This window comes from Struthio camelus, chromosome 3 (assembly GCF_040807025.1).
Source record: "Struthio camelus isolate bStrCam1 chromosome 3, bStrCam1.hap1, whole genome shotgun sequence".
Classification (NCBI taxonomy): Eukaryota; Metazoa; Chordata; class Aves; order Struthioniformes; family Struthionidae; genus Struthio; species Struthio camelus.
The window spans coordinates 97,562,192-97,586,378 of NC_090944.1; the positions used below are offsets into that span (position 1 = coordinate 97,562,192).

At 37.4% G+C, this 24,187-nt stretch overlaps 1 protein-coding gene across 1 annotated transcript; it reads left to right on the top strand.

Moving 5' to 3' along the window:
- The first annotated feature begins 4,001 nt into the window (after positions 1-4,001).
- Positions 4,002-22,831, top strand: EXO1 (exonuclease 1). The gene is made up of 14 exons (XM_068939280.1): positions 4,002-4,316; positions 4,913-5,086; positions 6,411-6,530; positions 7,414-7,537; positions 8,321-8,458; positions 8,699-8,911; positions 10,188-10,375; positions 11,177-11,273; positions 12,556-12,772; positions 13,804-14,059; positions 15,407-15,887; positions 16,337-16,441; positions 20,071-20,264; positions 22,216-22,831. The coding sequence occupies exons 2-14, from the start codon at positions 4,926-4,928 to the stop codon at positions 22,355-22,357; spliced, it is 2,436 nt and encodes an 811-aa protein (XP_068795381.1). The 5' UTR covers positions 4,002-4,316; positions 4,913-4,925; the 3' UTR covers positions 22,358-22,831.
- The last annotated feature ends 1,356 nt before the right edge of the window (positions 22,832-24,187 follow it).

Below are 24,187 nucleotides of genomic sequence, written 5' to 3' on the forward strand. Positions count from 1 at the left end.
AGGTTTGTATATATTATTACAGTAAATAATATAATATATTATAAGTCTTGTTCCTAACTACAAGGACATGCCACTTCCTGGCTTGAGCTAGTATTTATGGGAAATTATATATGTATACTATAGCGTTCTTTAATGGAAAGATATTATATGCTTACATATAATGCTTAACAACATAGTTACATGCTTGCATGCTTATACCTACATGTTTTACTATTCTTTAAATAACTCACTAAAGTATTACAGTGTTACTACTTCCTTCTAGGAGACATAGTTGAGCTTAAAGAGCAGTATCTTTAGCCTGTATTCGTCCAGATAACTCTAAAACAAACAAATCCTTTAACTCCTTGTATGTAACTTGATATTTCACAGAAATTATGAAATGTAATGAAAGCTGTCACAGATAATTTGATTAAAGCCACTTGTTACAAACTGAATGTTAATGGATATCACAAATATATTATACTCCTCGAGATGTGTTTATGTGAGAAAAACGTAAAAATGTGAGCTTAACAGAATTTCTTCACTTGACTCATTTGTAGAGGACCTAAGACACAGAGGTCAGTGTGGGTGATTGTGGTCGCCTCAGGTGCCCCACAAATCTACTGTAAAATCTACTTAGAGTTTTCAAAGATTGAACATAAATCATGGCACATCTTCAATTCCAGGATATCCACCCTTCTAGAATAAGGGATTGAAGAGGAAAATCTGAGCTGGGCAAGAATTATGCGATTCTGGCTTTCTTTCATTAAAGTTCCTTGGCTGCAGTGCTTCTCAGTCTGAGGTTCACCGTACAACTGTTTTTAATGTAATCTACACAAAATGGTCAAAAGTGGATGTAATTGAATTGTACATTACATTTTAAATGATATTGATATATTATATTGTCTACCCTGGTTATTGTTTTCACCACGAACAGAACAGTTTGAGGGAAAGAGAAATGTCAGAATTGATGGAAGAACACGTTTTTTAAGAAAAGTGATCATAATTCAAATGGAATTGTAATTGCAATTTGAATTTAAAACTTCTGGAGCATGCCAAATATAGACAGTATCATGGAGTGAAAAAGATCAGTAAAGAGGAATTTAATCAACATTTTCAGCTTTAAAACATCTTATGCTGTCACCCTCACTAAATTATTTCTATGCATTTCTCAATGCACACACGCTTTTCTTAAGAAGTTACTAATTCACATGTACTCTTTTCAAACTGTATTGAATTTAAGTCTTTGTTGTCCACTGTCTGGAAACATTGCTTTTCTGCCCTGCTGACTGAGTCATCCATGTAACAAAATCAAAATACTGGAAGAGCTACACAGACTTCAAACTGGCAAACCATAAAACAAACTGTTATCTGGTAGATATCAGCCTAGATATATTTTTCACTGTAAATTTTATTTTAATTTAAGCAAGTATACCTTTATGTTAACTAGCAAGAAAAAGAAACTTTATTACATTTTTCAAACTCAAACCTCTAGTCGATTGTTGATCATTTTACTGCAGACATCCCATTTCTCAGTTCTACCTTAAAATCTTTGCAGCAGAAGCGCAGTACTAGGATCTCAGGATGGCTTGTGTTGTGGTTAATATGACTGGCATGGGTCCTGATGTGGGAAATGTAAGCGTGCTCTGGCCAGCCCAATGCTAGTGATTATTCCTGTTTTCTTCATTTCCACAGCAGGCTGGGCTCTATTGGAGTAACAGCAGGATCTTACTAGGACACGTCAGACCCATCACTTAAGGATAAGCCACCCTGATAGTTCCTACTTGTGGTGGGAAACAGAGGAAAAAAACGAGAATGCTCTTCAAGGTACTCTAAGGTGAATTAAATGCTATTTCATGAGGTCTGGATGGACATCTACCATATGGATAAAAACAAGGATGACTATGCAACCAGCTGATTTTCACGTTGCTTAGGAATGGGAAGTCTTATACATAGAAATGATTGATTTCCGGTTTCTAATCACATATGGACCGAAAATTCAAACTATGTGAAATTTCAGGTAAAGTATTGTTAGATCCTTCTGCATCCCTATCACTTTTTCCTCCATTCCAAGACAGTCTCACGGTTTCTCAATTTCTTTTAAAATATACACGTGTCCCTAGTCAGGATTCAAGCACCAGCTTTGCAGACCTCTACTAACAGCAGCTGAATAAAGCAGTCAATGCTTTTTTAAATTATTATTTCAGAAAATAAATAAATAAATTATTTATTCCAGTGCAGTGATAATTTCCATTCTGGAGTCCTGGCAAGACCTCTGGTCCAATGAGCTCAATATTCGCAGCTGGAAACATGCATACACACCAGTAGCCTCCAGTCTTACCTGAATACTAGCTCAACAAAGAAAATACCCATGCAGGTTTTTGTAGGAGAAGAGAGAAATTTTGCATAATTCAGTATTGCACACATGGTCTCTTTGTTTTCTTTCTATATCTCTCCCCATTCTTTACCAGGTTTCTTGTTAGCAAAGATATGAAGACATATCTTGTGCATAAGAAAAATCAGGACTAAGATCAATCTGAGGCTCTTCTAGGTTCCAGGACATTTGTTACCAGTAGCAAGAAATTAAGGTTGGCACTGTAATAAGTCCCTTTTTGTTCTAGCCTGTGGTGCATGCAGTTGGCTACCAAACTACAGTTTACTGTGTTTTATGTGTCAAATAGGCAGCTCGCTAGTAGGAGATAGTTAGGTTGCAACTTGATCCTATTCATGACATGCCTCAAAAGAGTAGCTAGATCTGTGCAATAAACATGTTACTTGTATACCTGTTTTGTGCAGATTGACTATTTTTTAAAAATCCTTTGTGCACCACTTCAAATTTCAGTATGTCATACAGATGTCCAGGGCTTTTTTAATGAAAGCAATTACAGAAGCATATAAATACAGATTTAGAATTCTAGCTTTGGGCACCAATACTTACACTAGCCCCAGGGTTTCACTACTACAACATCTGTTCCTCACCTCTTCCTTTGCAGTCAGTGACCTATTTCCGCTCTCCCTGTCCTCATTCACTGGGTGAGCTGCAGAACTAAATGCTTTGTTGTGTTCTGCTAAAATTCTGTGACACTTTTTGATTCCAGTATATTTTAACATTTATAATTTTCATGTTCAGTGTCATGTGTCTCTACCTTCAACAGCATGTGTGGATACTTTGCTGTAATTGACTGATCAACTCTCTGGAGTAATCACAATGAGGAATAATTTCAGAAAAGGATCATTCCATATGACTATCATCTCTTACTAACAACAGTACAGAACTGACAGTGATTTGAAGTTCCCTGTTCATACCTGTACTTAGATCTCCAGAACTTTTACTTACTAGTGTTTAGCCTCTTTACATATAAGTATTGTAAAAAGCAGCAAACACAAACATATTCGCACTCCTATCATGGTTCTTCTGTATTTTTTTTAGTTCACAACTACCAGAAAAGCTTTTCTATATATCTGGGTACTGATGTGACCAGACAGCAAGGATAAAAAGAAAGAACTGAAAATAAATGCTAAATACAATAATGACACAATCTTTCCGGGATGTTGACCATGATTTTCTCCACTAGCAACTTAGCGGTTATAGAGAATTTGCATTAGGAAGTACTGCCAACAGAAAACTTTCAAAAAGGCACGTTAGCCCCAGGGTAAGGCACAGTATTTTAAAATTTTTCTTTATTTTGCTGAAAGACTGCAAGACTGAATTTAGCACATGACACGTATTGACTGAATGCTACAGCACTGAATATATTTTAGTACCTTAAATATATTTTAGTACCTGTGCAGAGGCTAGAATTAGCTGCACTTCCCTTGCTAGTAGTACATTCAGTGGTTTACCTTTTAATGTCATTTTTCCTCAGAGCGCCTGTCTTACGCTCTGTCCTTAAACCCTTCCTTATCCTTCCAGCTCCGTTTTAAACGAAAGAGAAGCTCCCGGAAGACTTCCGGTCCCCGCCACGGAAGAGATCCCGGATTTCTGCGTCAGTTTAAAGGAGCCAAACGCGCCATGGCCGGGCGTGTCCCAGGCGCTGAAGCCGCAGCATGCTCTTCCGCCGTCACCGCCGTCGTCGCGACCCCCGGCAGCCCAGGCGAAGCCCCCTCCGCGCGACAGCTCCTTCCGACGCCGTTAACGGCTCGCGCCTCTCCTCCCCGCGGCGCCCTAGCGGCACGCCCCGCGGAGCATGCTGGGACTCGTAGTCCGCCTCGGGGGGCGGGGCCAGAGCCCGAAGCGCGCGCTGCTTGAAAGCGCCGAGCGGCTGCCGCGCGCCGCGGTCGAGCGGAGCGGAGTGGGCGGGGGCCGGTGCTGGGGCTTCCCCTCCCCCCGCAACGAGGTACTGGCGTGCGCGCGGGGCTCTGCAGCGGTTGGTGACCCCCCCCATCCCCCCCCCACCCCCGGCTCGGCCGGCCGGGGAGGCGGGGGAGGGGATGTGGGCCCATGGGGGCAGCGGCCCGGAGCCGGCAGCGCTGCCCTAGGGCCCCGCGCCCCTCGCAGGTGCATCCCCGTCGTGGCCCCTCGGCCGGGGCAGCCCCAGAGCGCGCCGGGGGCAGCGCGGCTGGGGCAGCGCCCCTGCCCCCCCGCCCCGCCCCCACCTCCGGTGCCGTCCGGCGGGAGCGTGGCGGGGCCTGGCGCCCCTCGGCCGGTAGCGGCGGCGGCGGGTGCGTGGGGCGCCGGGCGCCCTGGCAGCGGCAGGCGGGAGCCGCGTCCCCTCAAGCTGCACGCACCGTGGCTGGCAGGTCTTGCGTCTCGTCGGGTGTCGGAAAGGAGCCCGGGCCCTGGTCTTGGGCGCACAGAGTGCCTGGTGCGGTTCGCAGGAGCCTCTCTTTCCCTGGCTGGGCCAAGAAACTTCTCTGCAACCTGAGCTGATTTCCCCTGTGCAAAGACTGAGGTTTAATGTTGTGTTAATGCTTCTCTTTTTCCGGACTCCAGTTTAAGCAACATCATGGGAATTCAGGGCCTGCTTCAATTTATCAAGGAGGCTGCTGAACCTACCCACGTGAAGAAGTACAAAGGACAGACAGTAGCTGTGGATACCTACTGTTGGCTGCACAAAGGAGCTTATGCCTGTGCTGAAAAACTAGCCAGAGGAGAGCCAACAGATCTGTAAGTCTTCGTTAATGTTTCAGTCTTAGCCCTCTTACCAGTTAAAGTTTTGTTAGTTTTTGGCTCAAGAAACCTCAAGCTAAGTTAAAGCAGTTTCACGTGTTAACTGTTACCTCTGAATTCACCTTCCCAGTTGTTGTGCCATTTGGAAATGGAAATACTGGCTCTACAGAAATAAGTTGTCAACTATGTGAAGTAAATGTTAAAGTAAATACTGGAAAAAGTCTACTCTTAAAATATTTTCTGTTAATCCACTGGTGGTTTGGTGTGCTAGATTTTTTTCCAGCGTGTCACTATCCCAGAAATAATCTAATAACTCTGATGAGATTTCATAGATGAAATTCTTATCCCCCAAATGTTTTATTTTCAGCAACTGATTTTAGCAAATGGTAGCCTGTGAATACTGCTCTGCAACAGAAGTGTATAATGATACCGAGGACTTCTGATACATGGTGCTGGGGAAAAGGTGTCCTGCACAGATTTTTTTTTTTCTTTGCTTAGTGTATGATATTTTTAGTAAGAGTAGTTTTTCTAATGCAACCTACAATTTCACTTAGCAATATTGTTATATCAGGAAGGAGATGATCAAAAATTGTGGTCATATTTCATTTCCAGCTCTGGAGCTTAGGTAAGGCTTGTGTAAGTTCTTGCCCTGTCTCTGAAAAACTGATATGAACTCTTGTTTAAGGTTGAAAACTGTTTTCAATGAAAATGAAGCTTTTGCCTCTTTTCCTTCAGAGTAAAGCAACACTGTTTATAGTCTGCTCTAAGCTTCATTTATAGGAGATTTTGATTAAATCTTTCGTTGGAGGCAATAAAGAATTGGTTTGCAAACCAATACAGTCCTTTCATTCCTGTTTCTATTGATATGAACAGTTGCAGAGTTTCATAGAGCTCTGCCTTTAACTGGGATTCCTCAGAGTTCTGTGAATAGGGTACGTTTCAGGCAAGACAGAAATTGACTGCCAGGAGAAACATCAACAATCGTGAGAAACTTTGAATCCTAAATTACATCGCAAAGTCAAATTGAATTCTACTCGAGTTCTTACTTCATCTTATGTAGAAGAAAAGAGTAGTCTGTCCAGAATCTGAGTTGGGAAATGAAGCATTTCCTTCTTAAGAACATCTGAATGATTTTTTTTTTTTTTAATTCTTTTTGTGGTGCTGGGGCCAGCACCACATAATAAGGCCCATTAACATCCTTGAACAATAGTTATCCTGCAGTTGCATTTGTCCTTTCCTGCAAAATAGGAAATATGTAACAGACTTGAAAAATAAACCTTATTGCTAAAACACTTCTTACTTCTTGTTGTTGCTGATACAGTTACGTAGCTTTCTGCATGAAACTTGTTGATATGCTCCTGTCATTTGGAATTAAACCAATTTTGGTGTTTGATGGATGCACCCTACCTTCTAAAAAGGAAGTGGAAAAGGCTCGGAGAGAGTAAGTACTGAAGTGTATTAATTTGCAAACAAAGCAGTGTTTAACACCTCAACTCAATTTCAAAATGTTGAAAACTTGAAACTTCAGTTAGGTGGTAATCTTTGATAAACTTTCTTACAATGTACTGCTATTTCATTTAATTTACAGTTAAATCATACAAACCTGTTCTTAGAGGTTTTATTCCAAAAATAGAACAGCACTTCATAACTAAAAGCTCCCTTTATAGAGGAAGGAAGTAAACCTCTGAGCATTAGTTCCTGTATTGTGTAGAGTTAAAGGTTTTCAGTTGACATGTCCTCATGATCTTTCTGGGCACAAAAGGTATTCCTTCCAAATATAATTTTATTTAAAATTAACACGACCATTTCCCTGAGATTTGGATTCAGTTCCCTTTATAATGGGGCATCTCATGAAGCTATGATAACTTTTTCATCAAAGTGTTTTTATTTATAATTATCATGGGACTTATGCCTCCTTCAGCCTGCAGCAAACAAACAATTTCTGGTGTTTGAAATGAGGCAAATAATGCCTTCTCACCTTCAAACCAATAAAGATCTGGTGTCAGATACTCCCAAATTCATTTAAATCTCTTTTCCTGCATCCTGAGAATATAACTCTCTTCACTGTCATTGCTGATCTCAGTTCCTGAATTGCCACTCTTTTCTCATTATCTATCTCAACATGTCAGTTTAAGCATCCTTTGGGACACAATGACTTTTAGTATTCCTATGTTTGAAACATTAGGCAGTAAAATAGGTTTGGGAAGTATTCACTGGTGAAACAATTTTTTCTTTTTTCCTGCCAATCTGTCTTAGTCCTTTCTAGAACCTCTTCTTTTAAGTGAAAAATAATCTGAGGTAGAATATTTTTGTTTATCTTGCAGGAAGCGTCAAGCCAGTCTCCTGAAAGGGAAACAGTTACTTCGGGAGGGAAAACTGTCAGAAGCTAGGGAGTGTTTTGGGCGCAGTGTAAATGTAACCCATGTTATGGCTCATGAAGTTATTAAAGTAAGTTGCTAATGTTGTTCAGATCAACAGTTTTAAAAAAAAAAAAACTACAGTAAGTAGCATTCCTTCCTTTGTGCCTTCAAAAAAGCAATATTTTTTTCCACTTGCTTAGCTTATAATTGTATTGCATACCATGAATTATGTTAAGCATATGCACAGAATTTAACTTTTCTTCAGATTTTTTTTATGCCTAGTTGTGTAAATGACAGTCATTTGTCAACTAAAGCCATAAACTGATTTTGATATCATTTGGAGTTTTACTTTTGCCACATGAAGAATAAACAGTACCTTTCTGGGTTTTCCTGTTTCCTTCCCCCCCCCCCCCCCCCCCCCCACCATCCATGAGATTGTTCCTGAGAATGGACTATAGAAAAATTGATTGCTTTAAAATCTCTCCAGTCACTTTTCCCTACCCTTCTGCTGCAGACATAAGGTCTCTATCAAAACAGAATTACATTTGCTCTAGTGTCATTTTCTTTGTCCAGCATATGACTGACATGAGTTTGAAGCTGGCGGTTGTAATCAGATGCAGTGACCATAATCTTACTGACTAACATAGGAAAGGTGTTTTTGTAAGCACATCTGTATAGATCTAAACTACTACAAAGTTTTGAGCTGTGAATATGAAGTTAAGGGGAGCCTGATTAACTTCATTGAGAATTTTGTGGTAAAAAGAGCAGGGCTTCAGTTTAAGTTTTTTGAGGTAGGGTTTTTTTTTTCCCCCTTAGATGTCTTAAGATAATCACTTAAAAAAATTTTCCTATGCTTCTTATTTATGTACAGGCTGCACGAACCCAAGGAGTTGATTGTATTGTTGCTCCTTATGAAGCTGATGCTCAGTTGGCTTATCTTAATAAGACTGGCATGGTTCAAGCCATAATCACAGAAGATTCTGATCTTTTAGCTTTTGGATGTAAAAAGGTATGGAAGAAAATAGAAATATCTCTTACCTCCCATTGATATCTTAAAAGCAGATTTCAAAGCTGCTAAAAGTCTGATGTATGGACTTATTCTTCTACAATAAATAGGGAAAACTGGGAAAATAAGAGTGACACTTAGCCTCTGTTACCTCTGCAAAGTACAACAAACTAACGTATAAAAGAAGAAATGAGTTTATAATGTGGGTGAATATTATTGTTTTCACTTCCTTTTCATATCCAGGTATTTCTGAAAATTGACAAGTTTGGTAATGGACTAGAGATTGATCAAGCTCGACTAGGAAACTGCAAGCAGCTTGGAAATGTCTTTACAGAAGAGAAATTCCGCTACATGTGCATTCTCTCTGGTTGTGACTACCTCCCATCAATTCATGGAATTGGGTTAGCTAAAGCATGCAAGTTATTAAAGTTAGCTAACAATCCAGATATTATAAAGGTAATCTTCATTCAGTCTAGTGTATTGACTTTTTAGGAACATCTATCTACTCATCTATCTGAGATTAACACTTAGTCGAAAACATCTGAGCAGTTCTTAAGCATCTCCTCAGAATGGAGAAAGTTAAGAAGTGTTTTACTGTGCTTGAGAAAGATGCTGAGCTAAACTTATTCATGTGTTGAAGTTATTATATACTTAATGAAATAGATCAAAATAAGTTTAAATAAACAAGTCAACTAATCCTTCAAGGGTCTATTCAATTAGTTCAGTTAGCTTTCATGAAAGTGAAAAGGGAACTTAACTTTTTCCATTCTAATCATATTTTTTTAGTTAACTCTTTTTTTTGAGCAAAATTTCAAGATTTCATCATTTGAAAAGCTTATCACAGTAACTTGTCATATGATTAATCATTGCTGTAAGTATTGCAAAGTCATAAGTGAGTCAAAAGGTACAAAGTAGTCCAACAGTGCCAGTCAGAATTCCTATTTCTTACTGAGAGGAGTAAATTGATTTGGAGGTAGGACATATTGCCGAAATACAACTGATGTTTTATTTCAGGACGAGGACCGATTGTGGCCTTCATCAGTTTAACAGACTTAATCCTCTAAATAGTATGATATGTCTTCTGTGAAAAATGTATTAGGCAATTTATGAATGATAAGGAAACACTTTTAAAAGTGGCTTAGGAAAAATACATGGTAGGAGCTGCTGGATAAATCTGTGTTCTTTTTATGACAAGTAATCAAAAATGTTTCTGGTTATTTCAGTATTTTCCTACCTTAAAAACACCTTTGTTACATACGTGTTCTGCTAATAAAAAGGATAGGACTTCATATACCTTAGTTCCAGTAAATATATCTTAATAGAAATAAAGAGCATCTCTGTTCAGATTTTGTGTTTACCTGTTGGACAAGAATACCTTTTGAAAAGCTGAACTGAAGCACTTAGGTAATTTTAAACAATTTGAAGGTGGGGAAAAACAACGTACAGGACTACCCCCCCCCCCTAAACCTAGGCTGCTTTTTTCTGACAGGACACACATTCTACATTTTTAATAATCTTTTTTGTCATTAAATTAAACAAAAGGGTAAACTTATTTTATGTTGCTTTCTGTGAAGGTTGTTGTGTGTTTCTTCTCTTCACTCTTCCATATATTCTACTAAAAACAAAATTTTGTGTAATTAAGACTGAAGATTTTGGAGTAATGCTTCTGAAGACAGGCATGGAATTCTTATCGGTTTAAATGCAAAAATTAAGCTTTTTTTTTTTTTGACAGGTTATTAAGAAGATGGGTCAGTATTTAAAGATGAATATAACAGTATCAGAAGAATACATAGAAGGTTTTACACGAGCCAATAATACGTTCCTTTATCAGTTAGTTTTTGATCCAGTCAAGAGAAAACTAGTTCCTCTGAATGCCTATGGTGATGATATTGATCCAGAAACGCTAATCTATGCAGGACGGTATCCTTTCTGTATTAAAATAATGGGGAAAAATATGGGTGAGCAGTTGTGGATTTTATCTTTTTTTTTTTCCTATTGTATGCATCTCTGGTTAAAGCCTGGCTTTTGTGCAATCTAGAAAGTCTTTTCCTCTGATTTAATTCTTTTTAAGAAAAGCAAGGGGAACAAAGTAATAAAAAAAAACCCTATCACTTCAGCAGAAATAACTTTTCTTAATTTTTTTAGAAAACAATTCCTCAAATATAGGTTCCATTTAAACTGTTGAGCTGTTTTATAACTCTTCTAAATCTGTGTCTATGTTATAAGTGCCATAATCTCAGCCGGTTTAATTCTTACAGTTAGTGCTCAGCTCATTGCCTAATCTAAGCATTCCCTGTTTTATCAGAATTTTTTTTCAAATAAAACAAGCACCATTGCTCCACATTTGTGTAGCCTAATTTCAGCATGGAAGATTAGGAAAATGAAGAAAGGGAGAGGACTATTGAAATAATTACTACTCTCTGTATATTCTTTAAGCTATCACACTATCTCATTTTTGCAAATTAAGAAGGAGAAAAGGTAAATTTTCCTGCTCATCACTGAAGGTTTTCCTTCTGAATTTTGTGGTTTGCCAAACCCTGCAGATCTAGTATAATTCATATTGCATCAGATTGAGGCACGAGTAGTAGTATATATCTTTATTTTCCTTTTGGTTAATATTCTAGCTATGTCTTTTAACACAAAAATGGGAAACAGCAATTTTAGACTAAATTGCAAGAACTGTAGCATGAAAGTTATGTTTCTTTACTATGATGGGGACAGACATTTTGGTGATGTTACTGCTTTTCAAATGGCTATCGGTAACATTAATATCGACACCATGGAACGAATTGATAATTATAACCCTGACACTGCCCAGGTAATGCCTTTGTTCTAATATAATACAGTAGGATGTTGACATGTGCCTAAACACTTATGGGAAAACATAGCTGCCTGTTATCCACAACTAACTTGGTAGTGAAAGCTATTCTGCTACTACAGAAATTGTGTATTCCCACAAATAAATATAAAGAAGTAAGAGTCAGAGAGCGACCCGAGGTAAAACTGTCTCTCTCTTTTCTTCTTTTTTTTTTTTTTCTTCTGACCATGAGTAAAGGATCAGAACTTCAGTACTGCTTATATCCTGAACTGTAAGTGACACCTAGCCAACCAATTTTTGCAACATCTTTAAGACTCTCTAAGTAGTAATCAAAACTTTTTTAAAAAAAAAAAAATTGTGACTTTATGGTTCCCTCATTCCCTGAAGAGAGCACCAGATGTTTCATTTTGCCAGTTTTGCAAGCTCCTGTGCAGGAAAACATTCTCACATGAAGTGAATTGTCCCTGTGGCACTTGAAAACTGAAATTTAAATTTTTAACAGGTATAACCAATAAAGCTTTTTTTATTAATGTCAGTTAAAAGGTGCCGAAAGATATAAATACAAGGGTGTACTTTTAGGATCCATTGTTTTATGAGCTATCAGAATTTTGATAATACCTGCTGTTTAATTGCTTACCTAACTATGGTTCTGTGTTTTCCCTGTTAGTGAAATAATGGATGTTGGTCCTTGGATTGCTATGTTCATTTTGACAGTAGAGCAAGACTAAGCATAGTAGCATTTGAATCCTGGTTCCTGTAGCTTTTCACTTTGCTTTAAATTCTCTGCAGTGTCTGAAAATTGTAGGCAGTTAAACATTCTGACTTAAGTGGTCCTTGAGCCCCAAGGAAAGGCTCTTTACATGTGAGTGATGAAGAGAAATCAATGATTTGGTAGTGATCAGAATAATCCTGATACTTACTACAGGCCAAAGATGAGAAAATAATCTCTTACAAGTGTATCAGGTGAGCTGCCTAGACTGGGCATTTGTGGAATTAAATCTTCAGGTTTTTACCTGGTTTTGTTAGTTGCTTTTCTTTTTTGTTTTAATGGTGCATTTGTGAAAGTTAAGTATAGACAGCAATAGGAAAAGTAAAACACTTTGGCAGTGTTTGACACTGGTAGCAGAACAGAAGAAAAAGCATGAGAAATGTGGGAGCAAGAAGAAAATGTTTATGTGGAGTAGCCATATCAGCACTTGGTGTGCACCTTATATGGTAAACTGGGAGACTATGTAGAAGGCAAAATTACTCAACTGATGTCTTACTTTTATTTTTCATGTAGTTTATGCAGCAGAGAAGTCGTGGCTGGAATGATAGAGCTGCTAACCACATAAATAGCATTTGGAGCACAGACTACAGATTGAGCCCTAATACAGATACTCTTCCACATACAATGCATTTGCCAGAGAAAGCCACAACCAGAGGCATTGAGAAGATAATTAGTATCAAAGGGCTGAAACTTCCAGGCAAAGAGCTCTTAGCAAAGAGGCCAAGAAGTGGTACGTTTGTTTAAAGAAAAACTAATGCAGAATAGGGTTGTGGGAAAGCAACTTGATAAAATGAGGTTTTTAGAGGCTTAACTCTACTTTAACTCTGAGTGTCTGTGTTCTGTTTTCAACAAGCTGCAAGACTGCAGAGCCACAACATTATAAACCGTTACATAGGCTTTAATGTTTGGCGTTAAACTTTGAGCAACACTTAATTGCTTGCTTTCTTTTATTGTTACAAAAGCTTATCCTTTTCAATTGTCACTGTTGTCTTTTTTTCAGTACAATTTGTTCTATGTTTACATATTTTGGGGGTTTAATTTCTATTTTATAATGGCTTATGAGGAACTGAAAATAGTCCAAGTCTCATTCTATAAAGGATAGGCAGATAAAGAAGTTTTCAAGAACACTTTCTGTATTCTTCTGCAGCCTGTTTCCTTTGCTGGGTACCCCTCACTCTGACTTTCTTGTGACCTGTTAGATCTGTGCTAACTTGTGTCTTCTACATGATCCAAATTATATGTGCTGAAGTAACCCATGGGCGTCTAATGTAAGGGGCGCTTCTTTGTTCTCATTGTGCTTTACCTGAGATGTTAAGTATTTTTTCTTCCTCTGCTTCTCTCTCTTTCCGATTATGCTACTAGGTTTCCCTTTTTGCCTTTGTTATTCTTGGTATCTTCATAATCCTTGATTTATCAAAATTTGTATTTAATTTACTAATTACCTCTTTCCTTTGCTTCAAATCTGTTTACTTTCAAAGTGTTGACGTGATTCTGCACTTCTTTTTTCATCTTTTTAAATCTCAGCTGTTATGTCTTCACTCCAACCAACTCTTCATAGAAAGTTACTTTAAGGCTATAGACTAGAAAAGAACTGTATTGAAGGCTTCTGAGCTGTAATATCTAGAATGTCCCTACCAGATCTTACTAATATTTTTAAGCCTGTGAGAGTAAGTATGAAATACTCAGTTGTCCCATAACTAGTAAGTAATTCTAGAGCACAGTACAGTGATACTTCTACGATGATATTTAAATTCTCTTTAGATTTAGAAGAACTCTCGGACGGAGACTTGATGAACCAATATTCACTTTCAAAAGCCAAAAAAGCCAAGAAGGAGAGTGGTGAAGATGGTGAACCACAAAAGATTCTCTCTGCAATACAAAGCATTGATTCTTCAGGGAATTCTGTCAGTAAGGAAAGCTCTAACTCCCTTTCTAGAGTTAGAAATAAATTTGCTTCCTTTCTGCAAAGGAAAAACAAAGAGAGAGATGCTGTAGTTGTTCCAGGAACAAGAAGCAGGTATGTTTGCATCACGCGTGCTTGTAAGTACCAAAATACTATTAAATATCATGATTGCTGAAATAGCATTTTTCTCATTTTCAGTGTTTTATTTTAGGCATTATTACGCAACTGTATTAATGCGTGTGTAGTCTAATCTAAAGTGTGAAAAGTAGAAAGCAAGCCTAATTTGATGCGTATAGTTAATGCCAATTTTTTATATATATTTTTTTAAAAAATAAAAAATGCAAAATGAGGACTATGCAAAATGAGGACTATGAGACAGAATTTTTCTTCTTTGGTCTTCCTTTTTACAGTTCAGTATATGGATATCAAAATTAATTAGGAATTGATGCTTCTCCTCCAGGAGGAGATCATGTGAAATCTCTAAAAAGACTCTGTTTTGTGTCAGTGCGTAAGAAGTTACCATATTTGTGAAAATGCAACAGTTACTCATGTGTTGACTGACTTTGGCAGGTTTTGCTTGTTTCAGTTAAAGCCAGGCCTTGATCGTAGGGTATGCCACCTACCTATTTTCTCTTCCTTATCCCAACCCATTCAACTTCTGCTCTTGAGGTTCGCATCAGCCCTTTGGAAAGCAGGATGTTGGACTTACCAAGACTACCTAAGCAAGGCTTTTTTGTGGCATTCGGCCACAGCTAGTTACATTTGTTCTACAAAGGGTTATTAAACTTATGTCTTCTGTTGGTTACTTTTATCATAAATAACCTGAATATTATAATTTTTTGAGAGTTGTCATTTTACGGGGAAGTCTTTAATATTGATATTGTTTCACTCGCACCTTCCTGAGCTAAAGGTGAGAGTTTTGTTATGTTGCATCAAAACTTTTAAGAGTTGTCAGTGGTGATTGCTTTTTCTGCAAAGCAGTGTGCAGTTTCATAAAGAGCTCTGACTAGTAATTACTCCTAGGGGCTGCTGCTATAATGTGGAGAGAGCTGGACAGAGTCTAGCTTCCTTGAAAAGAAGCACTGATGTATTTCATTGCAATTTGGCTTTTTCATAATTAATGAATATACCCTTAAACTTTGTAGGCTTCCTAGATGCTTCTGTTTTCCAGATGAAGAACTTGTTAGTGTTTTCAGTCAATGGCTGATGTGTTTACAGGTGTTTTTTCCTATTGAAACATAAAATGGTTTTACTGTAGAATTTTAAATGCCTACATGAGGTTCCAGAGGACTAAGGCCTTAGTGACTTGCCCGTTGTCAACATGATCTGTATCTATAAACACAGTTCAAAAATCAAACTGATGGGTACAGAACTACTACTGGATTTTGGAAATGAAATACTAGTTTGCAGTAACTTTCTTCTCCCTTGCCTTCATCTACATTGTACTTTTTTTTTTTTAAGGTTTTTCTGCAGTGCTACAGATATGCTGGATTTTAGAGCAAAGACAAATGACAGCCTGCTAACTGGAGATGTGGAGAGGGATTTCCAGAAACAGGAAATAAAACATGCAGTGGAAAACGTTTCTCAGTTTTCAGAAACTGAAAAACCTACAAGGACTACCTCCTCACTTCCTGGAGAAACACAGAAAAGCTGCTTCCAATGGTTTAGTAGCCTTGAAAATAGTTTGGGAAATCCTGGTCCATCTCACGCTGTGTTGTCACAGCAGCTTCACCAACAGAAAAGCAGCTACATGGCATCCCAGGAAAATGAGATCAATAAGTTGCAAACGGAGAGTGGGGCACTGTGTGGTGATTCAGAGGAGGAATCCTCTCCCTTAACAGAACTGGAATGTTCCTCACAGTCTCAGATGTCTTGTAAGCTATCAGAAAGCAGTTTGGAGTCCTCAAAAATGTCACAAGCGTCTAACAATTCACCTGCAGAAGTAAGCAAACGACATTGTTTCAGCTTTTGCTTTCACTTGTCACCATTTAATAAACAAGGCATCAAAGTATCCTTTTTAAAATGATGCCCTGCAGATAATACGGCTTCTAACAAAAGTTGGCTATACTTTTAATACAGCTGTATAGCGTGGGTTGACTTACTAACTTGAAGTCAGATGTGTTCCTTGTTTTTAGTTTGTTCTCAGTCTTTCCACTGCTGTCAGTGCAATGGATGACTTCAAAACTGGTAGGCTAACTTCTGTTCTAGGCTTCTGTTACTTTCTAAGGAAATCTTTTAGAAAAAATATATATATCAGCATAGTGTTGCTTGCTGAAAACAAGCTCATGCTTTTGGATAAGTTTATAGAAATACACTATAAATATAAAGATATAAAAATATACATTGTATGAACTGTTTTAAAACCAACCAACTTTTTTTCCCTTTATGAAGGAATCTGACTCCAGTTCAAAACTGGCTGATAATCCATGTACTTGGAGCTCTCCAGTATTTTCTGCTGTACGCACTGACAAAAACAATATGCTCACAAAGACCAAGGTAAGAATTCCTTTAATTTTACTGTGAGATCTATTAACAAAACACCCACATTATTTTCAGTGGTCATTTTTTATTCAGTATGCTAGTTCATTCTAAACTTAATGGAAGAATCTCAAACATATGCATGTGGTAAGAGAAAATTACTTTCTTGTTCATCTGCATTAGAACCAAGATGGGCTTTAGCCTCCTATGACTGATGTGGTTGCAGCTTGCTTTTGGATTTTGAACATTCAGTGTAAATCAAGAGGCTAAGCTAAAGCCAGAAACACCTATGAATTTTCCTCAGGCATGCTAAATGCTTTTTTTCTTTTTTTTTTTTTTTTAAATGTAGATTATAATCATGTTCCTAATTTGGATATAGTCACAAGATACAGTATTATTTCATTGCTGGTGTGGATGAATCCACTAGTTTTGCAATCACTTCCTCTTGACTAGAAAAATAGCCTTTAAACTTCCAGATTTGGAGAAGCTTTAACCAGTCTTTTGTTGCTCTAGTTATAAGCCTTGTTAGACACTAGAGAACCACATAGAAGAACAGTCATTTTTGCTTTAGAGCTCACCTTTTGGTTAGATCCCTTTTCCTGTTGGTAGGGCTTGTCTTCTGTGTGCTTTCTTAGATGTGTAAGAGTGGTTGTACTCATGTTATGTTCCCTGTCGTTGTGACATTTGTAAGAGCTTTATCCCTCTGTCTAGCTTACAAAACTTCTAAGACCTTAACATCTGAGAGTCCTCTGAGTTTTTAGGCATTTTCATTAGAACTGGCTAAAAGCATCATATCTAAAGGAAGAAGCTAATCCTTGTACATATACCCTTATTAGCTTCCTTCTCTTAAAACAGTCTAAAAAATCTCAAGCTTTTCTTTGCAGAACAGGAGAACTGCATGTGTTCTGTAGAGCAATAGTGACATCTTGTGGTTATTTGTATTTACTTTTGTGTAAAGAAGCTGGAATTTCCATTTTTGTTCTTTAACACTTGAACTATTGCTACCTGTTTACAAAGGTTGTGCTTTTTCATTAGAATAACATTTTGTGTGGTTTTCCTCAAAAAGTCAGTGAAATGAAATCATCCTGGGATTCAGAATTGTTTGACTTTGTTTTTAAGAAGTTGTTTAATATGTTTTGCCTAAAGCATAATTTCTCACCCCAATTGTATATTAGGTGAAAGTATATACTAAATATAGGGGAACACACAATAATAGTGGTAATGTAAGCATCTTATATAAACAAACTTTCAGGATGCTTGGAGCTCTTCAGAATATAAGAATGTGCTGAAAATTCATTATGACAACAGGGTTCGTTTAAAGCAAGTTACTAGTGGAAAGATTTTTTTCCACACTTATTTCTTTGGCCATGCGTTCCCTTAGATTCCTTTATGGGCTGGTGATGATAATCATAACAAGTTGGACCAGAGAACTAACCTGGCTAAAAACTAACTTGGCAACAACAGCAAAAAAGTCAGCTATATCAGAACTCTGGCCTACCTGAACTCATGAATTCTCCTAAGTTTAGTGCCAGAGAGGCCACGGGGAAGCAAGTAGCTAACATTGAGAGGGGAAAGATAGGAGCATCACTTTTGGCTTGGCCTTTCCTTGGGATAAGCTTACTGCAAGTGTAAAACTTACTAGTGGAATGAGGGAAATCCTTGTTGCTGGTGGTATGTACAGGGAAAGACACTGAGGGGAACAGTGAGCTTGTGATTTAGGGAAGATGCAGTCAATCTCTTAAAACACCAGTTGTTCCAGTTTTGGTAGTTTGAGTATCATAGCCAATCTGTACAGAAACTTAACAGCTGGGGGAGGAAACCTGGAGAGGTGGTCAGCTGTTGTTGTGGTTCCAGTTCAAAATGCATGTGCCTAGCTAATCAATTTTAATATTAAAACTAATACATGCATTTCTCTAATGGATGCCTATAAAATGATGAGCTCTACAGGATCTTGAAGTCAACCAACTATAGCAACTTAACTGTAGGAGGTTACTACTCTTGCAGGTATTGTACCCTATTTTAGTAATTGTATTTTGGCACTTTGGTCAGGCAAAAGCTAAAATAATGAGTGATTGCTTAGAACCTAGTCATTGGGAGCTGTTAATCTCCTGTGATCCAGTGGAAGAAGACTGAAACAGAAAAATGTTGTTCCAGTGCCTCAAAATGGCTCCTTCCCAGAAAGCTGAAGAAAGTTATAAGCATATGAAAATCAGAAGAAAATACATGGAAAATATGAATAACAGACCATTCGTGGCCTTTTGTCATTTGTGAACTTGTAGTTTTAGACAACACTAAAATTTTCTTTGCCAGAGTGAACTGCATGCATTGAATTGGTGTGCTATGATTTTATACCCACACGTAGCACAAATGGGAAGAGATTAAATAGATAGTTTGAAATTATACCTATTGCTATGTACAAGTAGGGAAAATAAGTCTAGCTGACTTGACTAAAGTATATTTATTTTGTTGTTAAGATAATGTTATAAATGCATTACTTTATGGCAAGGTAAATTTTTTTTTTTCTTCTTTTAGTAAAGAGAAGACAGCCTTTAAGCGATAATCTTATTTCTGTCCTGTGTATAGGAAAAGATTGAAATAGTATGTGAAGGAGCTACTGTGGATAAACTCTAAATGGTCAGGCTTGCTTGAACCCTCAGCTCTTGAGAGCAAGTGGCTGAGGCTTTACTGACTTGCTTATTGTAACATTAACCTATGAAATGTGTGAAATGCGAGAAGGCAAGAAAGATCAATAATGTTATGTCAGTATTGGAAGGGATGAGAACAGCGATCTGGGCAGCTAGATGCCAGTTAGTCTGACACTGACCCTAGAAAAATGATAGGGATATAAGAGATTCAGGTTAGGGATGAGAGCATGAAATACAAAAATTACCTTAGCTAGACTATTTGCAGGGATTAGGAGGTGTCAAAACACTTGTGTGTGCTTGTAAATGTCAATCAGGTTCAGTGCTTTGAAACCAATACATGAATTGAAGATAAGGCACATATTTTTAATCATAGGGATAGTTAATAGCTAGAATAAATTGTTTAGTGAAGCAATGTATTTTGCTTTAATTGATGTCTTCAAATTTAAGACTGGTTGCCTTTCTAGAGGTATGTTCTGGCCAGTCACAACTGCTTTGGCTTTCAGATAGAGAAACCATGTGATAAGACGGTCCAACTAGAGATCCAGTGATCCTTAGGGTAATGGTACTGATATCTTTCTCTACTCTGTTTCAATTTTTTGTGGAAAATTGAGTCCTTTGTGTCATAGTGGCTTCTCTTAAAATTCTGGAAATTAATATTGAAGAGTTTGGTTTATTCTCCTGTCATTTGAACAAATGAGAAAATAAATATTCAAGAGATGAAAAAAATTTTTCCAAAAGAAAAGTGCTTTTGCAGCCTTTTCCGGATGCAGAGACATATGGAAACTTGTTTGGCAGTTCTTACACATTATAGAAAATTCGGTTGTATGAGAAAGAGCTTTTTAGATTAAAGTTATATAAATATTCATTGTTGTGACATCAGATTGCATTGCCTCAACACAATGTAAGGTACTTTAGTTTTCATTATAAGCTTTGCAGCATCATCTCTGTTGCTTGCAAGTTGTCACTTTAACCAGTTTATAATGTAATATTAAAATCCTGCAGGTTCCTGGTTTACATAGATCCAGTTCTGTAGGGTCACGTATTGTGACAAAGCTTAAGCCATTAATACCAGCTAAAATAAGTGGATTAAGCAAGAAACTATCGCCTGTGCAAAAGAGAAATCACTGTGATGCTGAAAATAAGCTGGGACTGCAAGGCACCATTAGTGAGCTCTGGAAAAATTTCCAGTTTAAAAGGTGAGTTGCTTTAACCCCTTATTATGTTAAAGCATTTACTCCACTCCCCTTCTCCCTCCCTCCCTCCCTCCTTGCTTCTTCCCTCCTTTGTCTGACCTGTGAAAAACAGCTGGGCTTTCTCCCCTTTCCTTCAGTAACTTCTTCAGTATCGGTTTAGGATGGACACAAAAAGGAATGTTCAGCTCTTCACAGAGAAAGGACATAATTCTTTTTTTCTAATTCCTGTGAGATGGAGCCTCTTACTAATAGCTTAGTTCTGTGTTTTTTCTTATTCTGTGTTGTGGTAAGAGTCACACTGTGAAAACAATGAGGCTGTTCACGTAATGTCCCACTTTCCTTCTGCTACTGCTGTTCTAAGAAACACTTTAATCTTATACCACTAAAATGTTAGGCTGTGCACAGGTCCCCACTATGTTGAAAACAGATCTGTGCATAATTCAGATAAGTAACGAATTACTGAATTATTCCATCTGACCTGATGAATACTAGCACCCTTGAGTCTATTTTAAAACCAGGCTCTGCACGTGTTTCCTGCACACAACTTAACAGAAAGAACAGCTTAAAAGATCTGTCTACGTAGTCTTTTTTAATTTTGTAAGCATTTTCACTTTTTAACTGTTTGATATAGTCATCAAGCAATGATTTATGGTAAATATACGCTTTACTTCTAATTACTTTTTTTCTAACTGGGAAATACTCTCAGCTGAAATACATTTAAGTAGTTCATTTAATTTTACATAGTTTAAAAGTAATTATGACGATTTTTTATATAACAACAAATACAGTGTGTGTATGTGGTTTTGTTTTTTTTAAATGTGTTCCTGTCGCATTTTAGAGTGGCTGATTATTAAATGTGTTCTGCTTTGAGATAATGAGGGTGGATTGATGGAATATTTGTTAGCCAAAGTCTTGGGTTAAGGGAAACCTTTTTTGCACATCATAAAATGATATTGTTCTCTATTGTGCACACAAATTGGCTAACTTGAAGTTTTCAGAAAATCTTTTCAAGGTTTAAACTTGAAGGACAAATGATCTGCTCTTTATTAAAAATAAAAGTATATATGTTTCAAATTGCACTACTTCCATTTGGGCTCAGGTAAAACCACTTGGTAGCAAAGCTTTCCTGGAGAAAAATGCTTTCAAAGAGCAAGTGACAGTTCTTGAGTATGCCTCTCTTGTCCTCAAATTAGGACATGGAGACCACCCGCGTATTTTGATTTATCCAAGCACAGGCATATAGGACAGAGTATAGATGGTACCACGTTCCTTTTCTCTGCTGATAACAGCAAGACTTAGTGCCCAACAACCGCGTCTTATCCATCCAATTTTTTATTCTGTAACTCTTGAACCTACCTAATTTTACATGATTAAAGTAGCTGCTTATTAGTTTTTAGGGGATTTTTGTTCTTAATTTGTTTCACAAAAGTTTTTCCCATTGCCAGGGCTTACTTAGCTCTGAGTATTCTGGTGTGCATCCCCCCCAAACTCCTGCAATTTTAAGCTGTTTCTAAACTAACCTTATGTCTTAAGAGTTATATTCACTGGTGGCAAATAAATCACATTGGGCAAATCTGCTCTGTCCTTTTGTCAAGGCTCTCAGGATATGCATGAAACTACAGTTCTTCAAAAGATGTGTGTCTTTACTCTGGGTGTTGTACACTTCCTTGAATATGGTACATGCTGTGTTTCTGATGTAAAGCCAGTAGCTATCATTTTGCTCACAGGATAAGTGGAACAGAATTGACATAACTTTCAAAAAGTTATTCAGCAGTAGTGAAATTGGATTTGGAATTCTCCATCATGGAAACTTTTATTTTAGGCTTATTCATGGAGAAGTGGGTAGTTGGGCGACGAGTTTTGTTTTGTTTTATCCTATGAGTTTTACAGGTCTGTGACTAGAAACATAAAATGTCATAATATTCCTGGATTTTCTTTTTTCTTTTGTGTGCAGAGAGTATGAAAAACTCCCTTCCTGTAAAAAGTTAGACCCATTGTCTCCAATCAAAGATAATATTCAGCTCACTCCAGAAGCAGAAGAAGAAATCTTTAATCATCTTGAATGTAGTCATGTTCAGAGAGCTATATTCCAATGAACTGTATGGCAGCTGTTTGCACAGTAGGATGAATTTTTTAATCATTATCAAAAATTACCTTCTGGATATCTCATCAATATAGAAAAGATACTTGGAAAATCACCTGTATATTTTAGTCTAACTATTGATTTGTCATCTTTTTTTATGAAACTGTGAATTGAAAGATATGTTTTTATACAGACTGGAATAAAAACCTTCAGATGTCTGCATTCTCTCATTCAAAGTCCCATACCAAACTTTTGTCCAAACTTTTTTTAAGTTGCCCCTGACTTTTTTTATACAAGTTATATATGTAATGCAACATTCATTATTGTGGCTTTGCCTTTGCATAACAACACCAGAACAAGTTTTTAAGTGTTAATTGTTAAGAGTTTATCATTTTCCTGCCCTTTCCTTCTTCCTTCTTGGACTTGATCTTCTGTCTCCAGTGTTGTCTCCAACACATGAGTAAAATTGCAATTTACTGTTCCTGTCTTCACTAGTCTTCCAGTACTTTGGTAACAATTCATTTCCTATAAGGTATGATCTCTCTCAACTGTTGGCTTTCTATTCCTTTCACATGATACAGTCATGTTATTGGTGGGGATAATTCAGGAACTGCAGTAAGGGATATCACAGATATTCAGTCCTCAAACCCTCATCAACAGAATGGTCTCTGAACGAAGCTAATGTGTTTTTCTTTTTTTTTTTCCTGCTCTTCTCATTTTGTTTTTCTTGTCCAAAAGCATCCAGGCAAAACATCAGTCCTCATGGCTAAGGGTTGCAAAAGAGCATTGTCCTCAGAACAAACCAAGCTTCAGCCTTCAAGGTCCAAACAACCCAAGGAAAAGAACCTGGGAGTTTAGGGCCCTTGCTTTGGATGACTGAATTATCGTGAAATAATGTGACGGGATTTCAAACTCCCACCTTTAAAAGTCAGGATTTGAGTCTGTGTAAAGATATGTCTAAAACCTATTTTTCAAGAAAGGATAGTATATTTTCTACAGCAGACAAAGGTACAGAAGGATATCTAACTTATGAAATGTATCCTTGATACTCTTGAAATGAATACTTCCCTTCCATTTCTGAGCTTTTTGTAAGAATATAAGCTTTTAGATTGGCCTATGAGAGACAGGTTTTTTGGTTTTGTTTTGTTTTTTTTTTTTTAGTTGCAATGTAGTTTTTTTTTTTTTTTAAAGACAATTCCTTCTGGTGGATGGTGAAAATATGAAATAAAAACATGTGGGGGAGACTTTGGAGAGAAGGAGGGAGAGTTTGGTTGTTAGAAAGTAGGAATTTGAAAGTTGGAGAATATGAGGGTGACTGGACACAAGCAGTGGGAGAGAAGAACACGGCACTCTGGAAGTATGGGTCTTTGTGTTCTTTCAGTCTAAAATTCTTATTTTAGTTACTAGTTTATATATGTATTAATACTGTATAATTAATAATGTATATAACTAATACGCTAACTCTGTCGGGAGGTTTTCAAAGAATTCTTACAAGGCAGATGGTGTTATTTTAGCCTATTATTGAAAGGGTGACTCTGGCCTGGGAAAGCTAATTCCACTAATAGTGATCTAATCAAGCTTCGCTTTTGAAAGTGCTGACTAAACGGTCCTCCAGGAAAAATATGATATGAGCTACAAATATTCAGAATAACAGAGAATGCGTAGCAGTCTAAGCATCCAGATCAACCATTGCTATTGAAAGTAGGTAAGTGACTTGTCCAAACTCAACTGAGTCCTCCTACTTGAATCTTTTTGTGCCCATTACAGCAAGTTGGTACTATCCTCATTCTGCTCTCATGAATCAATATAGTAATTAGAATCATTTTTGTAGTACAGAAAAATA

Bases quoted from the DNA above. Each gene is read 5' to 3' on its own strand.
- EXO1 (XM_068939280.1), top strand. From the start codon at position 4,926: ATGGGAATTCAGGGCCTGCTTCAATTTATCAAGGAGGCTGCTGAACCT. The intron at 14,060-15,406 runs GTATGTTTGCAT...TTTTTTTTTAAG, and splicing joins GTTCCAGGAACAAGAAGCAG to GTTTTTCTGCAGTGCTACAG. The intron at 15,888-16,336 runs GTAAGCAAACGA...CCCTTTATGAAG, and splicing joins CTAACAATTCACCTGCAGAA to GAATCTGACTCCAGTTCAAA.